Genomic DNA, 24,931 nt, shown 5'->3' on the forward strand with positions numbered 1-24,931 from the left:
AAGAATCAATGCTCCATAAGCACTGCCATTATTGCTTCCCTTGGCCATTTCCATACTGGCAATGTGAAGTATGCCATCCCTAGATGGCTAATGTCCATTTTTCTTTTATCTGACATAAGATACTAAATAGGCTCACATTTAGTAGGAAAAGCCACAGATTTATGTCCAACAGGAAGAGCTAGGTCCTGGTGGCAGCGCAGGGCAATTAACCAGAGAAATCAAATCTGTGGAAGGACCGGGGTAGGCTGCTCCTTATCTTGTTAGGTAGCTTACTTTAATGCTCCTCAACTTTTCTACGCACAAGAATCAACTGGGGAGCTTATTAAAATGCAGGTTCTGGTTCAAAAGGTCTCAGGTGGGGTCTCAAGATTCTGCATTTCTAACACGTGATGCCAATGCTGCTGGTTCAAGGACCACGTTTTGAATGGGAAGGATCAACATATCAATGTTCTCTCCCCATCTTTCACTTTTGGACAAAGTTATACCAATAATCATTACCGTTATCACATTAGAAAAGCCAACCCAGTTAAGATTTCTGTAGTTAATGATTGCGATACATCTAGTGTTACAGTACAACTTGGAAAGAGGAAAATGTTGCTTTTACTCAATGTGAAAGAAAGCCACTTCAGCCACCAACATTTCTGAATAGTGTACATTATCTGACCCTGGGAAGAAATGAGCTATAAATAACCCACAAGCCAGCCAATTATGGGTATTAAATGACCACTAATACACAGCTTTAGAAGAAGTTAAAACACAGTAATTCTTCAGGACCTGCAAGCCTCTTAATTCAATTCCTGGTGATGACTGGATGATTTTCTTAGTACCACCTGAAATGTAAATGGCACACCTCCTCTACAATCACAAGTCCAAAGTGTGAGACTTCCTTTGAAGAAAAAGAAATGAGAGGGGGGAGTTGGATGAAAAAGGATGGGGAATAGAGAAGTAAAAAGACCCAGAAAACGAAGTTTTAAAGGTTAGAAACAAATTATTGTAATAAAAATCTTTTCAGTGAAGGTATAGCAGCTGATCAATTGGAAACAGATTGCCAAATCAAATTTTTGTAAGCAAAAGTCCTTATACTCTTTTGTCTTACACCTCCAGCATTTCATTAGAGTTCCTCACATAGAAGTCCAGTCTCATCTCCACGCCAGAGCCCACATCTCCATCTTCAAATGCTCCCAGCCATGAGAGAAGAGGAGGAGGTGGGGCTTAGTCTAGGGGCATGGCGGGGAGCTGCCCAAGATCATACAACATAACCGAATACCTTATAAGAAAGGCAGTCTACTCACCAGCCAGGTGGACAGCAGAAAAGACTCCTATACTCGCATATGTTTTATAAGCCATCACCTTTTGGCTTCATTAACTCCCCAACTGGTAAAAATATCTACTGCTTGGTAACCAGGCTTAAATTTTGACCAACGCTCAATCTTTAAAAGAAAAAAAAAAGAAAGAAAGAAAAGGACGGAGGGAGAGAGAAAGAGATAGGCAGACAGGCAGGCAGACAGACAGCAAGAATAGGAAGGGTGTTTCCATGTCTTATACTTGCAGCAGGTGCCGTGCTTGGTGGTGAGTAACATGCACCAACGTCCCCATACCTCCAGTACCTAAAACCAACTACAGCTTAGGACTTTGTGGGGAATGGGAGGAGGAAGGAGTGGTGGGGGTAGTCACTGGCATTGTTTCTTCTTCTGTAGCAGAAAAACATTTTTAAGAGACTTTTTCGCCAAGCCCCAGAAAGGGTATCAAAACTAAAAATATCACTTTCGCTTTGAGGTTTAGCAGAGATCCTATCAGTAATACTGAAATGCAAATGCATGCTTTTTCTTTGATCAGGAAGAGAGGTATGGTCACCTAGTGAACACTTACCCCAGAAAATGCAATATTTGGATATAAACATGGCAGTGCACCGACTGCTATCGTTACTAACTGCTTTGCCTTCTGGTCAAATACACAGCGCCTACTTGGATCTCTTGCCTGGGAGGTGAGACAGTGTAGTCACTAAGAACTCTAGCTCTGAGGCCAGGCTGCCTGGATTTGAATCCTACTTCTGTTGACTGGCCATGAGCCCTTAGGCCAGTTATCTATCCTCTCTGCCAGTTTCCTCATTTGTAAACTTGGGGAATAAGCATAACATATACTTGCAAGGTTATTGTGAGAATTAAATGAATTTGTGTATGGCGGCCTGGAGAAGAGAACCTGGCACGCAGTAAGCCTTCCGTGAGTGAGAGCTTATCATCCTTTCTACTGTCTTACCTTCTCTCTCTGAGTTGCCTTCATTTTCTGTATGTTGGCTTCTTCCGCTTCCTTCTTGATTCTTACAGATTCTTCTCTTTTTAGCTAAATTGTATTGAAATTACAGAGGACAAAAAACAGTTACTATTTTTCAGTCTGAACCTTTGGAACACAAAATTATGATGAAAGGCAAATTATAGTATTGTTTGTGCTATACCTCGCCATGATGATAGGTTGGCGCTTCCAGCTACTTAGGTCACAGAGAATGGTCAGGCTGTATCCCCTGCCCGTGAAATTAATCCCTTGTGTTTCTTCCTTGGTCTCTGTCTTCCCACCCCCCTCCCGGGTTAGGGGGGGAGAAAGAGCAGGTAATATTTCCTTACTATAAAACTCATAGAGTTCATTATTTTTTTAAAAAGTCACTGGCATCTTAAATCTTTCTTACTACTTTCATGACTGGCATTGGGTAAACAAATCCATGTTCTTGGAACAAAACATTCAAAACATGGTAGAGTTAAGCTATAAACAATAAATCCCTTTATCAAGGATCCTGCTGACTGATACCTATGACTTGGATAAGAATTCTAGATATTTGTCTCTTCGCTTCTCTCTTCCCGATTTCTTTGATTTTGAGAGTTTCCTTTTGCAATTGATTTAAAGGTTTTATGTTTTTGGTAAAGTTACTGTATTACTCCATGGTTATCAAAAGTCCTGGTAAGGTACTCAAATTCCTTGCCAAAATTAAACTGAAAGAGATGGAATCTGACCTTTTGCTGGTATTTAGATTGCATCAGTTGGAGTTGTTGTTTCTGCCTGACTTCAGCCTCTGATTGGCTTCCACCTATGGAAAAAAAGTCACAAAGGTGAAGCATGAATATTAAGCTGAAATGTCAGCCTTCAAAGACTAATTAATACATGATAAGTCTACACTGTGAATTTCTTTAACATTTTCATATCCCTGGAAATAAGGATATGACCAGTTTTCTTGCTAAGATATTAGAGAATGGTAATTTCTTAAAAGAGAAACAGAGCTGGTCAGAGTGTGGCGCCATATTCCTGAAAGAAGAGGACAATCACATAGGTATTCAAGTCTTCACTTAGACTGAAATTACACCTAAAGGTCCATGCTAAATAACAAGAAATAGTGCCTGTTTTAGAAATTCTAGAACATTCCTCCTGCTTGAGTATGACCATTCCTTAACCTACTAAGGATGATGATCAGTGATGCTTTGTTTTTCTTCTTCTGACTCTACTGCCCCATATTCTAGTATCAAAGTGCAGGAACTCCTCAGGGGTCTTGCCACTAGGCAAATACATAGTCTTTATAATCCAGTTTTAAAAACTACAATGGGAATATTTTAGTTAGTAATTGTGAATACTATTTATTATTCTTTTTTTAGGTATTCAAGAGAAAAATATGGAAGTTAGATTATCTGCCTGTTCTCTCCTAAACCTCAAATAATTTGGGGACAGAAATCTTTGCAGCTTGACAATCATCTAAGAATTGCTGCTTAGGGATTTCTCAGTGTTTATGCAAGCTTGGTATGTGTATTATAAAGATTCCTTTGAAATAATTCTCTGGTGCTTTGGTCACTAAAATTGTCAGTTCTCTGCAAGATTCATTCTCACAGAAGAAGCATTAAAACAATTTGCATTCACTGTAGTTTTTGTAATTGAACTGATAAAAACACCATAGAGACATTTCTTCTGAGTCCCAGAAGATATATAAGGCCTATTTGGTTTGGGCCCTTCAGTCTCTGTTGTGAGGGATTGGGGAATAGGAAAGAAACAGTGAGGGCTATTGAATCTTTTATCTAATGTTACAGCCACTGTCTTCATCTCCCATAACTATTGCAATATTCTAAAGGGTAGAGGAATAGGGGAGGAGTTGAGAATTAATAGAAATAAAGAAAGTCAGATGCCTAAGAATTTGAAGGTTTTGTTCAAAACTCGTCTCAAAGTTTAATACACTCTTGACTTTTTTTTTTTACCCCCAGCCTCCTCCCATGCATATAACCTTGACCATTCCTACATGTATCATTAACAGAAAGCTGCAGAGACTCATATTGGCTAAGGCCTCAAGATAATAGGTACCAACCGCTGCAAATTCTAAAGTAAGGGGCCTGGCTCCCTCAGTAGGATCTGCAAAGGGGTAACTGAAAAACAGTTTGGAGACCCTTAAGTAGCAATTGCCTTCAGCCTATAAAAGAGGTTGGATAGGTCAAAGGGAGGTAGAAATCAGAGGAAAGAGGTCTTTGTGAATTCAATTTTGTCTGTATGTATATTGGGGGAAGAAGGAATATTCATGTCAAGATGAGCAAAAGAAATTTAATGAAAATCACTTGGAGAACTCAATGTGTCCCCAAGAGACTGAAGTACCTAGTGGACCTAAACCTAGAAAAGTCAAAGCCTACATGCATCTGGCTGCTATTAGGTGGCTACTCAGGTCATCAAGAAGAGGTGGCTGCATGGTAAATGGTCTGTATTCCCAGAGTTTGAGGGGAAGAAAGGATGCACAAGTGTTTCCTGTGCTCCCAATCTGGGATGTCATGAAAGAGAATGCCAATCTAAAGCCATCTTAAAGGACTTGGCCATGTGGGCCACCTGGAGGAATAACGGAACCTTACAAAAATAGTCTACCTACTAAGAGCCAGTGGTGAAGCCAAGCACGCCAGCAGGAAATTATGTCATGTCTACCGGGGAAATCCAGGTGAGAGATAGATGGCAGGCAAGGGGGCTCTGAAGAACTCCAAGAACCCGAGGGGTGGGAATGCACAGTCAGGATTCACCAAGACTTTCAGAAACCAGGACCTGTACAGTACAGAGCCTACCCCTCTTATCTCTCTCTCTTCCTTTGACCCAGGAGGGGTCAGAATCTGGGAACAGAGGAGTCAGTAGAGAAAAATTCAGCCACATCCCATGTCCTTTGCTAGTTTTCTACCCAGAATAGTCCTGGGCTGGAGCAGGGAAGAAGCTTTAATCTCCATTAGTAACAGTTTTGACTAGTACCTAAGACTGAACATTAATTACCAAATGACACTGTTTAATGCCTAGAATTAGCTGGACAGCTTTCATTTGAGAAAGACCAAAAAGATCTAATTTCATCCAAAGAGTATGGGAAAAACTAGTCCCACATAGCCGGTTTGAGGGGGCCCATTAGGAAGGACAAAGCAGTTTCTTGGTTGTACCCTTCAAATATGGCTTATTCAGCATAAAGGTGACACTTGAGATTAACCCCTTTCATGAAGTACAGTGGAATGATGGTGGTAACACCATTACTTTCACCCATTTAGTGATTTCCAAATTAGCTTATGTAACCTATATCCTGGAAAAACTACTTTTCTAGAACTACTGCGACAACGAGTAGCCCCTGACTCCAAGGCATTTGTATTAACTAAATCTCTGGGAATGGTGTATCCAGCCCTTTCAGTTCTCAGATGCTGCTGGAAGAGAAAAGAGAAGAAAGGACGTGAATGATTCCTATTAGGTGGCATCCCTGTTGAATGATTCAAACACCAGGCAAAGGCAGGCCACACAATTCAACACACTGGCATGCACTCCAGAGGCCCAAAGGTCTATCTGTAGAATGATAACACAGGTCGTGTTCTCTTTATACCCACCACCGGGTCCCCAGCTCATTCTCATCTTAGTTTTAGAATTGAATCGCCATTCTTCTTTTTTTTCCCCATTAGCATTTAATACCTCCAGGATTAATATGCTTGCGCTAGCTTTTACTCCCATCCCGACTAGTGCTATGACGAGGCATATGCAGCGCCCCAGGTAAGCTTTCTTCAGAGCTCATCATCTAAGAGGCTCTAAATTATTCAGCAATTAAGCCATCACTTTATTCCCACATAACTGTGGCATCGTACATTTGCTTCTTGCAGAAAATCAGAAACAATAACATACCTGCATACCTAAGAGTTTCAGTTTTAAATGCATTCCATTCCAAGCAGCACAGTGACCCCAAAAACCTATAATGTGCGTCCAAAGACAGGTTTAGGCAAGGTGCTAACAGGATCCCTCAGCCCTGTCCTCCCAGATTCAGGCACCTGGTTTGCTGGCTTACCTAACCGCCTTGGCACCAGGTTAACAGGCTTTGCTCTATGTTGCTCCTTCCACTTCTCAAGACTCTCCAGCTCTTTCTCAGCAACTAAACCAGGTGAGAAATGTCAAATCATCAATTATTAGAATGTGAAAAGAAAACAGGTCCCTTGAAAGCCTAAGGAACAAACAGCAGAGGGCAATTAACTACATGCGAGCACAAGTGGACAAAATATCCAGGAAAGGAAGCCGCCCCTTGGGGTCACCCTGCCCCCCCCCAGGCACTTTCTCCCACTAAAATAAAGAAGTTTAGTTTTCCCTCTCATTCTGGCATTTTTAAAACCTTACATCAAATTAATTTTTTTAATTTCCTCTAGAGAACGTGTACAAAACGAGAAAATTCTTATGTCAATAAGAACTCTTCACACACAGTAAACATATCCCCAGAGAATTCTGATGCCTATATTAACTGTATTTTAAATGACTCCCAAGCTTACTGCAACTAGGAGGGGTGAGGGTTCCTGGGTTCCTTGCGCTGGATACCACCAGGCAGAAATCCTCCTCTTGGTGAACTATTTCCCCAAATATACCCTCTGTGTGACAGCAGGGGGTGCCAGAGATACTAATTCCGTTCTTCCAGTGCACGTCTGACTCTCCCCCTTAGACCTGATTGTTTCAGATGTCCATATATGGTAGTTTTTAATTATTAGAGGGAAAAAAAAGCAACTGCTGAAGCATCCCAAAATTCCAGACCACACTAAGGCTTTAAATACCTGGAAAGTATTTAAATCAAAAGCCTGTAAAATGCCAGAACCTTTAGGATTCAGTTGGTCACCTGCTGGCAGTACTGACAATCACTCTGCATAGTTGTGATTATTGTATTCGGCACTGATGCAGGTGTACCACCCAGGGTGCTACCTGTCTGGTGGAGACCCAAGTCTCTAATTTAGAGACCCGCTTTCCTGTTGTGCCTATAGGTCCATTCTCAGCCACAATATTAAATTTCCTACCAAGATCTAATAAAGGAGAGCAGAGAACGTCAGGGCTAGCCCCAAAGCTTGACTTGAACAAGCCTCATAACTTCTTTGTCAACTAGTGGGACTTTAGTTCTCCATCTACCTCTCAGGTATAATCCTGTAACTTTTAATGACAGCATTTATTTTACCATACAACTCCAGTCAAATATGTTACATACCCACGAGATACAAGGAGCCCAAAAATGAGTAAGGTTAGTCCCTGCCCTCAAAGAGATTGTAATCTAGACAAGGAAACTGAGGTACACAAATAAAAACAGCTGAGGGTAGACTCTGATACTTACAGAATTATGGGAACACAGAGGTTAAAGAAAAATTCCATTAAGAAGGGATGGGATAGGACAGATCAAGAAAGGGACAACTTAGGTCATGATCTATTTCACATAATTCATCTGCTCCTAAGTGTTCATAGTCCATAGTCAGCCCAATTTCCTGGGAACTAGATTTATTGGCAATAGATGTGAAAAAGTTTAAGCCCAACAGAAATGTGAGATTTACAATTGCACAATGAGTTCCGCTATTAACATAGAGAAACAAATTTAGAAGCACTAACAATAGAATAATTTTAAAAGATATAATTAAAGCAGCTTAAGTTAAAAAAAAACTTGATAAGATCTGGTGAGTCTAAGTCTATATAAATGAGAAAATAAAAATACTACAAACCTAAGTAAACCAATCCTACTCTATTAAGAAGATGAGAAGCATTCTAATGTTGATTGAGTAAATATACATACTCCTTTGTATCTGATTTCTTCGGTTTTCATTTGGTGCTATCACAGTATATGCGCCTGTGCTGGAATGAAGAGAAAAAACATTGATTACCACGAGAAGCTACTAATGCATATAAACCTCCAGACATCCTTCCTGCTCGTATATTTATGATCATCACCACCACATAAGTACCATGAAAGATAGTCTTCTTAAGACCCAGCCCTGTTCTCTGGGAGCTTACAATCTAGTTGTCAAAGTGAAAACAAATGCACATGGCCAAATACAGAAATATGAAGCAGTTGGTGAAGACTGACAAGTGACTGCTTCACAATTGGCTCTTGTTAAACTGTCTTTGTAGCGATCTGTTGTTCCTCCAGGTGGCATTTCTGGGCAAGTCCCTTTGAAAGGGCTTTAGATGGGCATTCTCTGCCATTGTGACCCACACTGGGGGTACAGAAAACACTCATGAATTCTTTGCTCCCACCGACTGGAAATACAGGCCATTTGCAATGCAGCCACCTTCTTGCCATTACCCATCTGACTGGCCATCTGGCCGCAATCTTGTGCTTTGGGGCTTTGACTCTTCCAGGCATGGGTCCACTAGGTCCCCTATTCTTCTGGGGACACCGGTAGAACATAATCAGAGAAGGATCCTTGAAGCATTTTAATTCACAAGGTGGGGATCTGGGAAGACTTCATTTAAGCAAAAATACGCAACACTGAGATACCAGGAAGCTGTTACAGTATCATGAGCTTTTGAGGACAGAAACTTGACTGATCTGTACACACCCAGCCTCCGACACAATGCCTGGCACAAAGTAGTTGCTTGATGAATGTGGGCTGAACCAAAATGAAATGATGCCCCAGAGCCAGTCTATAAATCTGGGGGGGGGCGGGGCTCTTCTTTGAGATGATGCATGTGGTCCCACAAGAGCACGAATACTTCACAGAGCAGAAATCTAGCACAGCAACAGACTGCAGCATATGTGTGGGTCCAGTTTTAGGGGAAAAGCTATGGATAAACACAATCAGCTTATAAATGTAGGATTGTTTAAAAAAAAACCACCCAGATACTCTTAGAATTCTCTCTTCAACATAGAATGTACAATTTTAAAGGACAAATTAGCAAAGATTGAACAGTAGAGGCCAAAGTGCTGATTAACAGAAGTCATTTCTTCCTTATCTCATTATTTTTCTAGCAGCAAGACTTCAGCCTGCTTCAAACTGGGCTTTAATTTTAGACTTGTAAATGGGAAGCGTACAACCACCTTTGCATGCAAATGGGGCTGCAAGATGCCCAATTACCCAATGTATATCAGCAGACGTTGCATTTGCAGGCTCACATGCATATGACGTTATGAATACAAAATTAGGAGGCTGCTACTGGAAATTAATCCCTTGTCCATTCCATATTCTTTGTTCACCCTAAGAAAGATTTTTCACTCCTCAATTGCCAGCACTTCAGAGGAGCTTGGGAGCTGCAATTCTGTGTGTAATAGCTGCACGCTTGAATATGATGCAGTGGTGAGCCATTGTACAGAGCCTTCAAGATGAAACACAAGGTAGTGGATTTAAATGCCAGAGTGACTTGATCGCATAATCCTCAATGTCCACTAACATTATGGTATAGAGCTTCTCACCGTACCAGGGATTTGCCTCTACAAAGATCAGTAGTTCTCAAACTTCAGCTTGCCTCAGAATCACCTGGGGGGTCCATTAAAGTGCAGAGTCCCTGATTCAGGAGGTCTGGGGTGGGGTTTGAGAACTTGCATTTTTAACAGTTCCCAGGTAATGTCCATGTTCTTGATGTAGGGACCACACTGTGAGAACCACTGCTATAGATCAATCAAGTTATCCTTTTACATTTGGACTTAAGGGAATTTAGGGATTAAATCACTGATAAAGACATAGACATTAAATCATCAGCCATAGGCCACGAGGTTAATTAAGTGATGATGCTTAGACTCAAACCCAGGACTTTTGTCTTAGACCAGCTGGGTGTCTGCAGCTAACACTTCAGCTCAACACAGAAAGCATACAGTATAATTGCCATTTATCTCCACCCTCTTGACAGACTTCCAGAGTACTCTACTGAACTGAGCCTATTTATGGACTTGAGTTAAGGGGCTTTTGAAGAGTAAGGGGAAATACCAAAAAACAGACACCAACCACTTTAACAGAGCTTAGACTTTAGTTTGAAACAATTTATGAAGCCACAGGAGCACACCACAAGAATACCCAAACAAATGTGAAAGTAGGATGATGTTAAGTAGACAGCCAAGGTCGGAGAGAGTCACAAAGGCCCCAGAGGTGTAGAAATCTTCAGAGAAGTATAGCAAGCTGAAGTTTAAAAGATAGGATCCGAAATGGCAAAAGAAGTGTTTCTTTGGTAGGACTTTACTAACAGCTGCTGCAAAGAGAATTTTCCAAGTTTCGCAGGCCTCCCATACGCAAATTTCATGAAAAGATTTGGAAAGAAAAATCAATCCGTTTGTAAAAGATCTTACTCTATGATATCTAATCTGGGTAAGTTTAAGTCTGATAACATCATACTAGAATCTTTAGTTTTAGGACTAGAATTACAATCTATTGCAATACATGTAGCCTACAAGTACCCAGACACAGTGCAGGACCATGAAAAGAGGGAAAGAATTATCCAACCATAAATTCAGAGCCTTTTAATTGAAAGCATTTTAACATAACCCCAGGCTCAAGGACAGAGGTCTCAGTAATAAATGTTTCATGTTAGAGAATTCCTTAGCAACCTTCTCAGTAACGTTTTCTTGGCTGAACATGCCAAATCTGAAACACAATACTCAGAAGAAAGCATGGCAAGTAATTGAGCTTCTATTCCTCTTACTTGCTATAGGAAGAGGAGCCTACATCTAAGGATCTGCTTTTTTTGTTGTTTTTTGTTTAATCATGTGGCAGAAGTAACACCTCGGTAGATACAAATAGTCCTCCCTTATCTCCTCTCTTTTTTTTGACATGAGTAACAAGTATAATTTATTCATGTTTTCAGCCAATTAGTTTCCACCCACAGCAAGGGCCTCTGCTGTTTTAACCTGCATGTCTTCCCTTTCAACAATTTGACTCTCAAAGAGGCTGATCTAGACAAGCCCAACCTACCTATATTTAGTATTCTGGGCATTTCCTGATTAAGCAACATTCAAGTCACTGCAATAAATGTATATCTTTGAAAATGAGTTTCCTTAATTACCTCATTGGAATTTAATGACATATCACAATTTGTAGGATTCTTTTCATTTTCCAACAGCACACATCCGTGAGACAGACTAAGGGAGAACATAGAAAGAATAGCGCAAGAAAAAGAGGAAAATGTGCTCTTGCACCATAAAAAAAATAAATATATAAAAGAAAAATATATTTTAGGAATGTTTTTCCTGTGAGGTCGCTCCTGAGCAACACAACTGCTTCTCTCGTGTCCATTCTTGCACAATTTTTATAACGTCTCATCAATAAGCACTCTATGAAAGAATGTTATGCTGAAGTTATGAAAAATATCTTGGCTGGCTAAAAGTATTACATAAATATATTCCCTGGTGTGTACAAACTGCAGCAGATGTAATTTAAATTTCTAATTAGGAACAACACTGGTTTGACTGAAAAAGAAACGTAGTCAAGAGCAAAAATTCAGAAAGAGGTGGAAGATTAAGCAGCAAACAGATCTTTCCAAGCAGAATAGTAGACATGTAGTCTACCGTCCTACAAAAAATTAGTTTGAGATCTTCCTAGTTCAAGAAAATCTTAACCTTGCTTGAACTTGAAAAAAAAAATCATTTTTTGGTTAATCAAAAGCACTGGATAGAGGTTTATTTTCTAGCTATGGCTTTTCATGTTGGTTTTTGTTTTATGACCTTAATATGGGCTTCTGAAGCTTACTGCTTTTAGCCAAAATGAGTCAAAACTTTGAGGCTTTCAGGTTGCCGAAAGTTCTTTTATAAACAGACCACATTCCCAAGAAAAACAAAAAATGACAAGATCAGGCTGAGCAAATCATCCTTAACCTCTAAACCTGTTACACCAACTCTGATCCAGCACTCCACAACTCCAGTGTAGAAGGGCTCATGAGTTCTCTTTGGTCTCAAAACCTGCAGAGCCCAAAACATTGTCTACACATACAAGAGGCTGATGTGAAGCAGGTCAGTTCTTTAATTCACAGCTTCTGTTGGACAGTTGAATAGATCCCGGAGGGCTAAACAGACACCCAGGGGGAAAAGATAAACAAGAGATGACAGGTCATCTGCACCTTTGTTCATAGGATATCTTCATGAAAAGTCTAAAGAGGTATATACACACATACACATCCATCCATCCAGCACCCCTATGTAGGCTCATCACTCAGTGAGATGTGGTAAATTTATGCAAATTAGAAAAATGTGCCCCTTCTTTCAGGTGGAGCTAACCCTACACTAGGCCATATGGTTTGGCATGTATTTCAGCTCCAAATGATCCCTTTAGCCAGGCAAGTCTGTATAGTTACCAACCTGCACAACCATACAGGGTAGACCTGAAAGATGTCACATTTCATCACCTAAAACACTAGATACACACATAAATGATAAAAGCTATGAGGAAAGCAAGAAGGATTCACTCTAAAGATACAAAGAATATATATGAAACATAATATTATATGTTTCTTTAAACATATCATCATCTTTTAAAGATCATCTTTAAAAGGCCAAAAACCAATGATGGGAGTAGAGGTGGGTGGGGGCCAACTGTTAGGTATACTTGCAAAATGTATAAAATTGCTTCCTTGGTAAAAATACCTATAAGGCATTCTTATTTTCAGAACATAAAGATATCAGATCTGGGATTTGATTTGAGCCTACTTCCAAACTAATCTTAACCTAACAAGCTAACCTTAGCCTAATAGTGAGCTTGTTACTGTTTCAGAGGTGCTGGTAAAAGCCATGAGACTCCCGGGTCAGAGACTTAGACTTTATTACTCATGGCACAGCACATGGCATGAGCAGCAGTAATTAATGTTTGTTCTCTCGGGCTCTGGGTCTTTTGAGGGCGACATGGGAGATGCCACACACACAGCGTGTTTGCGTGGCAGGTGAGGAACACAGCTGAGGAATCCACCACTTTTACAGCATGTAGTAAGCAAGCCTGATCTTGGTTCTGGGGAAAGCTCACCTCATCCCTCAAAGTTCCCAGCTACACAACAACCTTGAGGAATAGTCCAGATGAAAAAATGGTCTGGTGTGCTGTCTTGGCACACCCAGCAAGACATATAAGGGTGGAAGAGGCCCAAGCAGGACTGTCTTTTCCAGCAAGAGAATATTCAGGATAAACACTCTTTTAAGAATGGCTTAACGAGGGGCGCCTGCGTGGCTCAGCTGTTAAGCATCTGCCTTCGGCTCAGGTCCCGATCCCAGGGTCCTGGGATCCAGTCCTGCATAGGGCTCCCTGCTCAGCAGGAAGCCTGCTTCTCCCTCTCACACTCCCCCGGCTTGTGTTCCCTCTCTCGCTGTCTCTCTCTGTCAAATAAATAAATAAAATCTTAAAAAAAAAAAAAAGAATTGCTTAGTGATAAGGATATTGGCATTTGCATAAAAACCACATATTTACCAAATGGTTGTACATTTTCTATTATTATTATTATTATTAAGATCTAATTATGTCCACATGTCTTAAGCATTGCTCAAGATTATCTATAACTTAAAGTAGAAAACCAGGAATGCAAGGCATGAGGGATTTATATCTAAATCTCTGCATAGAACATTTAAAAACAAAATTCATCTTTTATTTCTGATTTTGAAAGAAACATGCTTATAGATGAAAATGCACAAATTATATTTTTTAAATATTGAGAAGTTGCTCATAATCCCAACCCTCAAAGATCTACTTTTTTTTAGGATTTTATTTATTATTTGACAGAGAAAGAGCACAAGCAGGGGGAGCAGCAGACAGAGGCAGATGGAGAAGCAGGCTCCCTGCAGAGCAGGGAGCCCAATGTGGGGCTCGATCCCAGGACCCTGAGATCATGGCCTGAGCCGAAGGCAGATGCTTAACCAACTGAGCCACCCAGGCAGTCCCACAATTACTTTTCTTTGAGTGAATTTCTGTCCAGTATATATTCTGTACCTATTATTACACAGCTGCAATCGTATCTTAAGTCCAATTTTATGTCTTCAGTTATAAGTAGTTTCCCAACTATTCATGTAACAAGCTTAATATTAAATGGCTACATAGCACTTCACAACATGGATACAGCATAACATAACCTCTCACATAACTATTTCAGTTGTTTCAATTGTTCACTATTATAAACAACCCTGCAGGATGAACAAAGCATAAAAATAAAGCTTTGCACAGAATATTATCCAGAAGATAACTCTAATAGTCCTCTAAAATCAATACTCTGAACAGGAATGTGGACTACGTTTAAATTTTTCTTCCTTAGATATCCCATTTGCATTTCTGAAATCCCAGAAATGTCTGCTCTTATGTTTGACTCTCCTCAATTCTCACACTAGGAAAGATGCTGGCTCTACCCATCCATTCATTTTCACCTTCTCCTAAGGCACCTTTATATTATTCAGGTTGACAATGTACCCAATTAAAAGACTACAGTCCGCAAACTTTTTTATAGCTATGGGAAATTGAAACATAAGTGGAAGCTATTGAGAAGGTTTCTAGGAAAGCTCCTTCAAATGGAGACAGACAGGAAAGGCTTTTCTGTTGCTTTCCCCTTCCTGGAAGACTGAAGTGGTAGCTGGTGCTCAAGCAGCTATCTTGGTCAATGAGGCACTGAATACGGAAGACATGCATCAGAAATGGCAGAACAGAAGGACAAAAGCCATCTGGTGCCCTATGACTATAAAACCACCACATTAGTTGTAATCTATTGCCAAGGTGCCTGGTTTTAAACCTTAATTCTGTTACTTTCTAACTACAATTTTGAGCAACTTACTAAGTTTTTCTGTTTTTTCACCTGTGAAACGGGGATAACAGCTATGTATATCTTAGAGTACAGATATAAAGTCCTCAGAACAATGCTAGAAAATAAATGTTCTATTATGGTTGCCTGCTATTTGTACTACATCACCCCTAGACTAACTACCTTCAGATTTATTTCATAGGTGAGAAAAATATAAAGCCCTCTATGCTTCAGATACCTATTTGCAGATATCTATTACATATAATTGTAATAAAAGAATTATGTATAACCTATATATATATATAATATGACACCTCTTTCACCATATGTAATAAAACGTAGCCCTGAGTCACAGTACATCTCCTTTTTCATGCTGTGACTGAATTCTTTGCTCCATCTTCTTCCAAATTTATGAGATTTAGTTTTGCTAATTGTCTTTTTACAACCCTGGTTCTGGCATTTGTCTCTAACATCTATATCCTAGTTCCTGATTCTTTTCTTTGATCCGTGTCTTAGGAGTAATAAGAACCACTGAATGAAATAAAGTGGTGTTGATAAATAGCTCATTAAAGATTAGCAAATAGTCTTCCATAAAAGATAGCATGGTTCTGAGCCCAGGTTTTTTTTCCCTAAATTATTTATTGAGCTATAATACACTTAGGACAAGCTGTATAAATCTTAAGCATACAGCTCCATGACAAACTTCCTTTTAATTTTTCCAGATCCCAAAAGAATAAAGGAAAAAAGAAAGAGGCACAATGAACTTTAGAATAATCTGAAATTACTTTTTCCCTAATTTTTTATCTTAAATTTTAAGCCTACAAGCAAAATTAAAATATTAGTAAAATGAAAACCCATCTACTATTTACCTGTATTTACCAATGGCTCATGGTTGGCCACATTTCTTTTACTTTCCTCATCTTTATTTTTTCTGAATCATATGAAAGTAAGCTGCAGAGTCAGTAACATAACCCTGAATTCTTCAGCATGTATCTCTTAAGAACAAAGACATTCCCCCACTTACATGTTAAAAAAACTATCACACCCAAGGGAATTAATATAATATTTACTCTATATTCAAATTTCTAAATTGTTCCAGTGTTTAGAATATTCTTCCCTACCCCCACCACATCCTGGATCCAATCACGGATTACACATGCCTGTTGTTTGACACGTCTCTATAGACTTCAGTGATCCAGGACCATTTCCTTGACTTTTTTCATGACTAACATTTCTGAAGAGTCCAGGTGTGATGGTTAACTTTCTGTGTCAACTTGATCTGGCAACAGGTTACCCCAGTATCTGGCTAAACGCTATTTCTGGGTGCATCTATGAGGATGTTTCTGAAAAAGGTAAGCATTTGAAGCCACGGTCTGAGTAAAGCAGATGGCACTTCCTATTGTGGGTGGGCATCACCCAATCCATTGAGGGCCTCAACAGAACAAGGAAGGCAGAGAAAGGCTGAAACTAATCTTGACTTGACTGAGCTGAGAACGTATCTTCTCCTGCCTGTCACCTTCTATTGGCAATAGAAGTCAAAAAGCATAATGGCTCTAAGACTTTCTACTTTGCATAAAAAAATCAAAGAGCACAACTTATGCTTTAAAAATAAAATGTCTTCATATCAAACTATTTGAAGTGTTTATTTCTAAAGATTAGAATTGCAGGGGACTTTTACTTTCTATATTATTTTTGTAATGTTTGAGTTTTTATAACAAGCAGATATAACTTAGCTTTTACAATCAGGGGAAAAGATTTCGAAGATTTTTTAATGAGGAAATATTTAAAATAATGACTTCAAGCAGGAGATCAGATTTTCTTTCAGGATTGGGCAGCACAGGATTTCCATTCTCTGGTGCCACAGTAAAACAAACACTGGGCCATATGAGCCCTTGAGTTTTAATGATGATAAATGTCTTTAGTTTTTCTATAGGACTTTAACGGATTGCCTTTTAAGTGTTCATATTTGGGGGGGATTACAAACATTACAGAACAAAGGAAGATCATCATTAGCTGATTCTCTGATATAGAACAGACCCTTCAAATGCAGGCTTCTCCCTTTGATGATTTTTTTCCTGTTAAGCTTTTGTTTCAGATTCAAATAGATTCTGAATAGATGCAATTAACCTTAACAATATGTATAACCTTACAGCACTCTACTGACTTTGAATTAAATCACCTTACTGTGTAATTGAACTAAGTTTCTTTTTTTCTCATTTCTGTTATGCTTCTACTGATTATTAGAGGTATTATGCGTTTTCCTGCTTTCATCATCCTGTTGGTTTATTGTTTCACTGTTTCAGCTATCAAAGACTTTTTGAGACATGCCCACTCATTTTTGATACTGTATTTGAGCAAAAATGATTGCTCCCTAAGACTTGGCAGACTGCAAATGCATTCCATACGGAGGAGTGAAATCTAGTGCAGAAAAGTTGGAAATTTGTCCTAAACAGAACCATGATTTCTACCCTCCTGTATAAACAGGAAGATAAATTGGAGCTTAGCAAACCAAAATGTCTTTTCTTTCCATCCACTCCAGCAATTTCTTCTGCCATGCACAGAACTACGTTTTTTTCACGCCATACAGATAACCCACTAATGGGTCATGAAACCAATTTAACAGGTTTATTTTTAATGAATGAGAGTAGAAAATGTCAGAGTGCATCACACAAAGGAAGGGTGAGGGTTGTGAATTTTTTTCCTGTTATATATAAACTCATATATACCTACACATGTCCTAGATCATGAATGTCAAACGAATTGGTTACTCTGGCCTATGGTCAGAAGTCTGAAAGATCACCAGAAGGCAGGACGTTGTTTAGGTGGCTCATAAACAGGGATGGTGAGAGAATTGTTCAAATGCAAGCCTGCCAAACTGTCATTGAAGACAAGCACCAGAGACAACAGAATCCCCACAGAAACTGGACTCATATAAACTACTTCTCTATCCAAAGAATTTTAAAGCTGTCAATGTCACATGACTGTTTCTATAGTATCACTCCTTTTAGCCTATAGAATATCTATTTTCTTGAAGTGAAAATATGATGATTGATGGGAACATACCCAGCTGTATTACCACTTCCTCCTCCAGCTCCCTCTCATGTGCAGTATCTAGACTTTGGTAGATAGACTCAGGTTGGAGTGCTGGTTCTACCATTTTAAAAAAAGCCATGAGACCTTGGAAAATCATTTAATCTCTCAAGACTCAGTTTCTTCAACTGTAACGTGGCAAAGTGTTTACTGTGATGAGAAAAAGGAATTACATGACATGTATAGTACAAGGTCTAGCATATGGTTAAGAGTCCAAGACGTAAGAGTTCAAGCTATTGATTGTTATTCTGGTTTTATTCTCTCGGGGTACCCAGTTTGACTATTCTAGGTCACAAGTAATTTACTTTAAGCTACTACAGTATTGGCATGCTTTGCCACATTTTTCATTTCAAAAATAAGTCAAATAGGTAGAGTTCTACTGATTAGGTTGCTAGAATATAGTAATCACTGAGACACCTAACAAGCTCATCGAGCCATATAATTATCATTAAGAGTTAAACACTATCTGTTGTTTTACAAACTTTCTGAATGCTTATGAGCCTTGTCTGAAGACTGAGTTATAGTTCTCTAATGAATAGCCATCTATATTAAGCCATCAAGAAGATTACTCATCGGAATCAATCATAGATTTTCGCTTCCTAGGTCCTATTATTTCATAGCACTAAAAGGAACTTCGTCATTATTCAGCTCACTATCCCCAGGGAGGAGTAATAGCCCGATGCTTTCATGCCATTTAACATCTATAGGCAAAAGCTTATTTTCTCACACTCATATGAGGATTCAGAAGAGAAATCTGGGGCATTGCAGTGAAAAGAAATAGAGCAGTTCTTATAGGCTCTCATAAGTTTGTAAAAACTTGCACTTAATTTAAGACTATTTTATGTGGCTAGTTCAGATTGAAATGAGGTGTGTCAAGAATGACCTAAGAAGTTTTTGATGATCTGTCTTGGACATAAGAAATTATACTTCAGGATTCAGAATAAACAATTATTAGATAGTGATGTTCATGAAAATTGAACACTATAACTTAATGATTGTGTTATGACATATTCCACTTTATATCCCACCTTCTATTTATAAAATGCTTAACACTAATGTAACACAGTGCTCTTGACGGGGGGAAGACAGAAAAATTGGGAATTGGCCATTAATTAGTCGTCTTACCAAGCCATCCTTTAGTCTCCCTTCACTGTCCCTTGAGACTTCAAGGATGAAGGGAAAGAAAAGTATCAGTTGTCAGGGTTATTCTCTTCCCTGGAGCACAGCAAACTGGGAAATGTTTTGAAGTTTGAGAAAGGAAATAAGGAAACTGGAGGCCCAAAGGGAGGAAATAAGAAAAAAGAGTGGGTTTCTCCAGTACAATTATAAAGCACTTCAACACACATAGTGTCTAAGCTGTTGTAACCAGGGGTATGGTGTGTCTAAGAGGCTGTGTCTGTTTGGGTCCTCCAAAAAAGAAGACATCAAGGCAGGATTAGACATGTAAGAGGTTTATTGGGAAGAATACTTGTGAAGGACCAAAGGGGAACAAGCAGGGGTAGGCCATGAAAGCCTTAAGAACAAGAGCAGACCTGATACCTATGAAAGCAGAGAGGGGAGGGGGATTGAGTGGGAAAAGCCTCATACCTCTGTACAGCTCTGCGAAAATCTTAGCTAGTTCAATGGGGAGCCTTCTGGCAAAAGTTGCCCAATAGAGGAGTCCCACCTGGGCCAGGAATAGGCTGACACTAGTACCCTGGAATGTTCAGACACTGGCTGGAAAAAGGCAGAATCAACGTGCTCTGAGAACAAAGGGTATAATGGACAAAGAGGTGGCAGCTGGGACTGTCAATGGACTATGCAACTATGCTTCCCACAGTAAGTTCTTTTGAAGGAGACCGGGATAGCAAGTTTCCCTGGGTGCCACAGAGGCTATATAAACTCCTGTTGCATAACAAAATATAAAAACTTCGTCTTTGTCCCTGGTTCCTGGCACAGAACTCCAAAAATCCTTGGGATTCCAAGTGATAAGAGTGTTGATTATATGCTAATGAGATGACCCCAGAATGCTTTAGGATGGAACCTATTTGCCAGAAAAACCAACCATATGATTAGAGGGTTAGAACTTTCAGTTCTGCCCCTTTAACACCTCTGTGGAGGGGAGAGGAGCTAGAGATTGAGTTCAGTGATGAACTCAGTGGCCAAGGCTTTCATCAATTATGCCTGTGTAATGGAGCTGAAATAAATATTCTTGAATAAGGACTGAGGATTGGTGAGCTCATCAAAGTGCTAAGAGTGTGGCCCACCCAGACAGGGTATGGCAGTTCTGTGCAACACCCCACCCCCATATCCTGCCCTACGTGTCTCTTCCATTTGGCTGTTCCTAAATTGTACCCTTTATAATATAACTGTAAAGGTAAATATAGCAGTTTCCATGATTTCTGTGATTCGTTCTAGTGAATTATCAAACTGGGGGAGGAGAGGTCAGGGAAACACCCACATTTGTAGTCAGCCAGGCAGAAGTGTGGGTAGTTTGGGGATGGCATTTGTGGCTGATGTTTGAAACAGGGGCAGTCTTGTCAGACTGGGCCCTAACCCGTGGGGTCTGTGCTAACTCTGGGTAGTGTCAGAACTGAACTGAAGTTGGTTGGTGTTGGAATAATGTAGGATGTCAGCACACACACACACACACACACACACACACACACACACAAAACCCACATAACTCCTAATTACCCTGTAGATTGCAGCTCCGACATCACTTCTTGGGAACACTTCTCCTGCTCCTGAGACTAGCTCAGACCCTGGCTTTCCTTTACAGCACATATGAAGAGTCATTCCTGTAATTATCTAATCACCGTGTGCCCCATCAATTAGACTATAACCTACATAAGGGCTTATCTTCTGTTGAGTAGTTATTTGTTCCTAAATATTTAATTAAATATCCAGAGCTAGAGATCCTCTTATAGGGTTGTGGTGAGGCCTGGAAGAGATAAGACCTATAACGCACTTTCACACACTGAGCATTACATGTGTTTGCTATTATTATTGCTCATCTTTAAGTGTCTTCAGTTCTTAGTATAAAGTAGGCCGCAAATATGTTAATTTATATACGAATTCAGTTCATCTGATGTAAACTTAACTGAACAGCAAAATTCCACATTACAGGTTCATTTTCAGAATACCTTTTTATTTCCTTTAAACAGCATCAAGCTAAAGCACCACTTCAGGCATGATTAGAGGCTAGCCTCTGAATGAAGTGAACCCTGTGTTGCTATCACAGACAAGGGCCTATTGCCCAGAATTGGGTAAAGTCAGGTGAAAACCCCCTTACAGAAAAACCCACGTTTTATTCTTATATTTATCTAGATATTTTATAAGTGAGTGTGATATATTTATAAAAAAGCAAAATATTGAAAGGGAAAGTGTTACTTTGGATTTGAAGTATATATGAGTTTTTTTCTCTTTAAATCTGTGTAGATGGCTTATGATATTTAGGGACAAGAGAAAAATCAACTAAAAATAATTGGGAAAGCCGATATGAATTAGCACTTATAATTACTTAAATCCAAACGTAGTCTAGACCACAGCCTTGCCTTAGAGTCTATTAGAGATTCTCAGAGTCATTTAAATTTTTAAAAGATAGCCTTAAAATCTCTATTTATATTTATATGTAAGTAGGTGTTCTAAATCAGTGTTATTTTTACAAGGTACAAACACCCCACTTCAGGGTGACAGCATGGTACTTGATCAATAACCATTTGTTAAATGAATTCAAGGCTATCAGCACCCAACACTTACTGGACATTTCCTTTCCACCAGGCATGACATTACCTTTTATGCATACACACACGCAAAAACAAAGAAACCCTCACAGGTTGGTATTATCTCATTTTACGGAATGAGGAAACTGAGGCATAAAGTAGTTAAGCACCATGTTGATGTTCAGAGAGCAAAGATTGGCAGTATCAGAATGTGGGCCCAAGTGCATCTGTCCTCAAAGCCCGTGCTCCCATGCCTGCATGGCGCTTCCCTGATGAATTAATGGAGGGATGCACACAACACAAGGTTAAATTTCAATCTTTATCATATAAATAAGCTCATATTGAGAGTGAACAAATGAAGCTTACTAAGCACTTTATACTTCCTTTTTCTTTATTTCCCATCAGAAAATGCTGTAATTCCTCTCCAAAAATTAAAAAAATGAATAAATTCCCCCCCCCTTTTTTTTTTTAAAGATTTTATTTATTTATTTGAGAGAGAGACAGAGATAGTGAGAGACAGCACAAGCAGGGAGGAGAGGGAGAAGCAGGGTCCCCACTGGGCAGGGAGCCCAATGTGGGACTCGATCCCAGGACCCTGGGATCATTGACCTGAGCTGAAGGCAGACTGTTAACTGACTGAGCCACCCAGGCACCCCAAATTAAACCCCCTTCTTAATGGCTTTTAGTGTGTGTGTGAATTTTACTAAAATGTTATTTACCAGGCAACCATTTTCCCTAGTTTTCCAGTTCTATTAAAGGAGACAAGTGGGAATAAACAGATAGAAATGACTGATGGAGGTGTAAGAATTCAGAGCGGTCCAAACAAGATCTTAGATATTAAACACCCGAAGGGGGATGTTTCTTATAATTCTCTACTTATTGCAACTGGTTCATATTTTTAAAAATAAATAAATAGGGGCACCTGGGTGGCTTAGTTGGTTAAGTGTTTGACTCTTGGCTTCAGCTCAGGTCATGATCTCAAGGTTCTGGGATCAAGCCTCATGTCTGGCTCCACACTCAGTGTGATGTCTGCTTGAGACTTTCTTTTCCTCTCCCTCTCCCCTTCTCTCTCCCTTTCAAATAAATAAATCTTAAATAAATAAGTTAGTTCTAGGAAAGCTAACTGAACTCTCCCATGTACTCTCTAATGGTCTACTGGCAAATCTTAAAAATCACAAAATAGTATACAGCGAGGTCTTCAGGAATTGAGGCCTGGACAATTAATTAGAAAACTGCCCCTTTCTGAGCAATTTCATCCAGCAAGATTCTGGGGGCAATCTACAATAAAATAAAAACAGATGCAGCCACTACTATGAGTTGATAAGAGCTTGCAATTAAATGATCATATCTAAGTAGATGCTCTTTAATAAAACAAAAAGACATAGAAAGGGTGTTCATCAACACAAGACTGTATGCCCATGATCTCTACTACAGTAAATGCTACAGCTTACTGAAATGTAGATTACTTGAAATTAATGAATGTCTATTGTAGCAAGACTTCTCTCATTCTGCAAAGGAGAGAAATGAAGCAATCTCCAACTGAAATCCCCCAGGTCGCCCACCCCATCTACGGTAACCCTAAGCTGAATAATATTAAAAGCCCAGTACTTATGAATTCTTTCAAAAGTGAAGGGATGAAAGAAAATCTACTGTTTACTGGTCATAAGGTTATATACGGTTCCTTAGCAACCAGCTATCTTTCGTGGGACTAGGAGTTGATGGAAAGGGGGGAAATGAAAATGAAACCACTGGGACAATTCCAATCCACAAAGGCAGAACTTCAAAAGCACTGTGTACACCATACTATTGCGTTAAAGAAGCTCTTTCCATTGGGAAGAAAGAGAGGATCACCTGTCGGTGATAGCAAATGTTTCCGGGGTACCGACTGGAGACCCTGGACTGGAGACCCTGAACCGAAGACCAAGTTACCTGTAAATTACCTGTAACGGTTCTTGCATAGAGCACCTACCCACGCCAGGACAGGAAACCCTGCAGCCACTCTCGACCTCACCCAGCCTCACTGCTCTAGTCCTAAGAGGTGATTTATTTGGGAACTTTGTTGACATGCAAGCGTGCTCCCAGAGGCTGCATTTGGATCCTCTACCCCCTACCACATTCCCTCCCCGCCCCTACCCTGGCATCATTTAAGGCCCTGATTTTTTAAAACAGGAAGGAAATTTTTTTTTTTCATCCTAGTTAAAGAGAGTGAGTTCTGGAGATACCTGGAAAGTTAATAAGAAGCTCAGAAGCTTGGGCGATTTCTACCAGGTCTTTTCAATCCTGTAGCCAGTCCCAAGAATCAGGAAAGCAGTGTCCTTGAAAGGAACGGGAGCTCATTCAGTAAAGACCCGCAGACTGGCACACTCAAATTATAAGGTAATAATTTCTGAATGCTTTTTGTGTAGGCAAATAAAGCTGCATTCTCTCAAAAACCCTGTTACTGGGTCCCTGTGGTTTCAAACTCCAGTGACTGAGAAAGTGCTTGTATGTTTGAGGTGTGGGGTCCCGCCCCCAAAACAGGTCGTTAAATACTTACAACCGCTGGCCGGGGAGTCCCGGGCTCTCCTGCGCAGGGCTCTGGGGCGCCGCCTCCAAACCCGGTCTGGGACCTCGCAGCTGGCCTGGCTCCGGGCGCCGTCCAGGGGGGTCCCCGGCCGGGCGGGGGGCGGAAGAGGCGCCGAGCCCGGAGCCTGCCACCCGAGTGCGGGTGAACATAGCTCTGAGTCCGCGGGTTCCCGGGCGCCCACTGCGGCTGGGACGCTTAGGGAGTCTCGAGATGCGATTCCGAAGAGTAGGGGCAGCGGTTTTAACAGCTTGAGTTTCGATTTCCCGCTATCAGCTGCAGCTGCGCCCGCCCCAAAGGACTTCCCCACTGAAGCTCTATTCAGGCGCTCTCTGACCTTATCGCAGGTAACAGCTCCCACGGCGCCGCCCTGGGGGCTGGAGAGTGGAGCTGGCTTGGCCCTTATTAGTGAGTCGGTTTAAGGTCTCACAACCACCTTAGAGCATAAAGAGAACTGTCACCAGCCACGGACACCTTGTGAGCCCATAGCCACAAGGGAACCAGAATCCTGAAAGATACTCTAGGGACTGTTTAACAGGTAACCCTAATTTGTGGTTACTGCTGGCTATTTGAGACCATGAACAATATATTAACCTTCGGACACCAGAGATCAGGTGAGTAAATAAAATCATCCAAA

General features: G+C 40.2%; 1 protein-coding gene across 3 annotated transcripts in view; it reads right to left on the reverse strand.

Moving 5' to 3' along the window:
* EPSTI1 (epithelial stromal interaction 1) overlaps nt 1–24,701 on the reverse strand; it is an 86,990-nt gene extending 62,289 nt beyond the window's left edge. The window contains exons 1-5 of one of the 3 annotated variants that reach the window (XM_026493327.4): nt 24,268–24,636; nt 8,048–8,106; nt 6,305–6,388; nt 3,003–3,076; nt 2,257–2,340 (exon numbers count right to left, since the gene is read on the reverse strand). In XM_026493327.4, the coding sequence (XP_026349112.1) occupies nt 2,257–2,340; nt 3,003–3,076; nt 6,305–6,388; nt 8,048–8,106; nt 24,268–24,446 (480 nt within the window). In that variant the 5' untranslated portion in view covers nt 24,447–24,636. Of the gene's footprint in view, nt 1–2,256; nt 2,341–3,002; nt 3,077–6,304; nt 6,389–8,047; nt 8,107–24,267 lie in introns of all 3 variants that reach the window. The other 2 variants (XM_057308417.1, XM_057308418.1) reach the window with 2 other exon arrangements.
* Between the last annotated feature and the right edge of the window lie 230 nt (nt 24,702–24,931).

The sequence above is a fragment of the Ursus arctos genome, unplaced genomic scaffold, assembly GCF_023065955.2.
Source record: "Ursus arctos isolate Adak ecotype North America unplaced genomic scaffold, UrsArc2.0 scaffold_10, whole genome shotgun sequence".
Taxonomy (NCBI): domain Eukaryota; kingdom Metazoa; phylum Chordata; class Mammalia; order Carnivora; family Ursidae; genus Ursus; species Ursus arctos.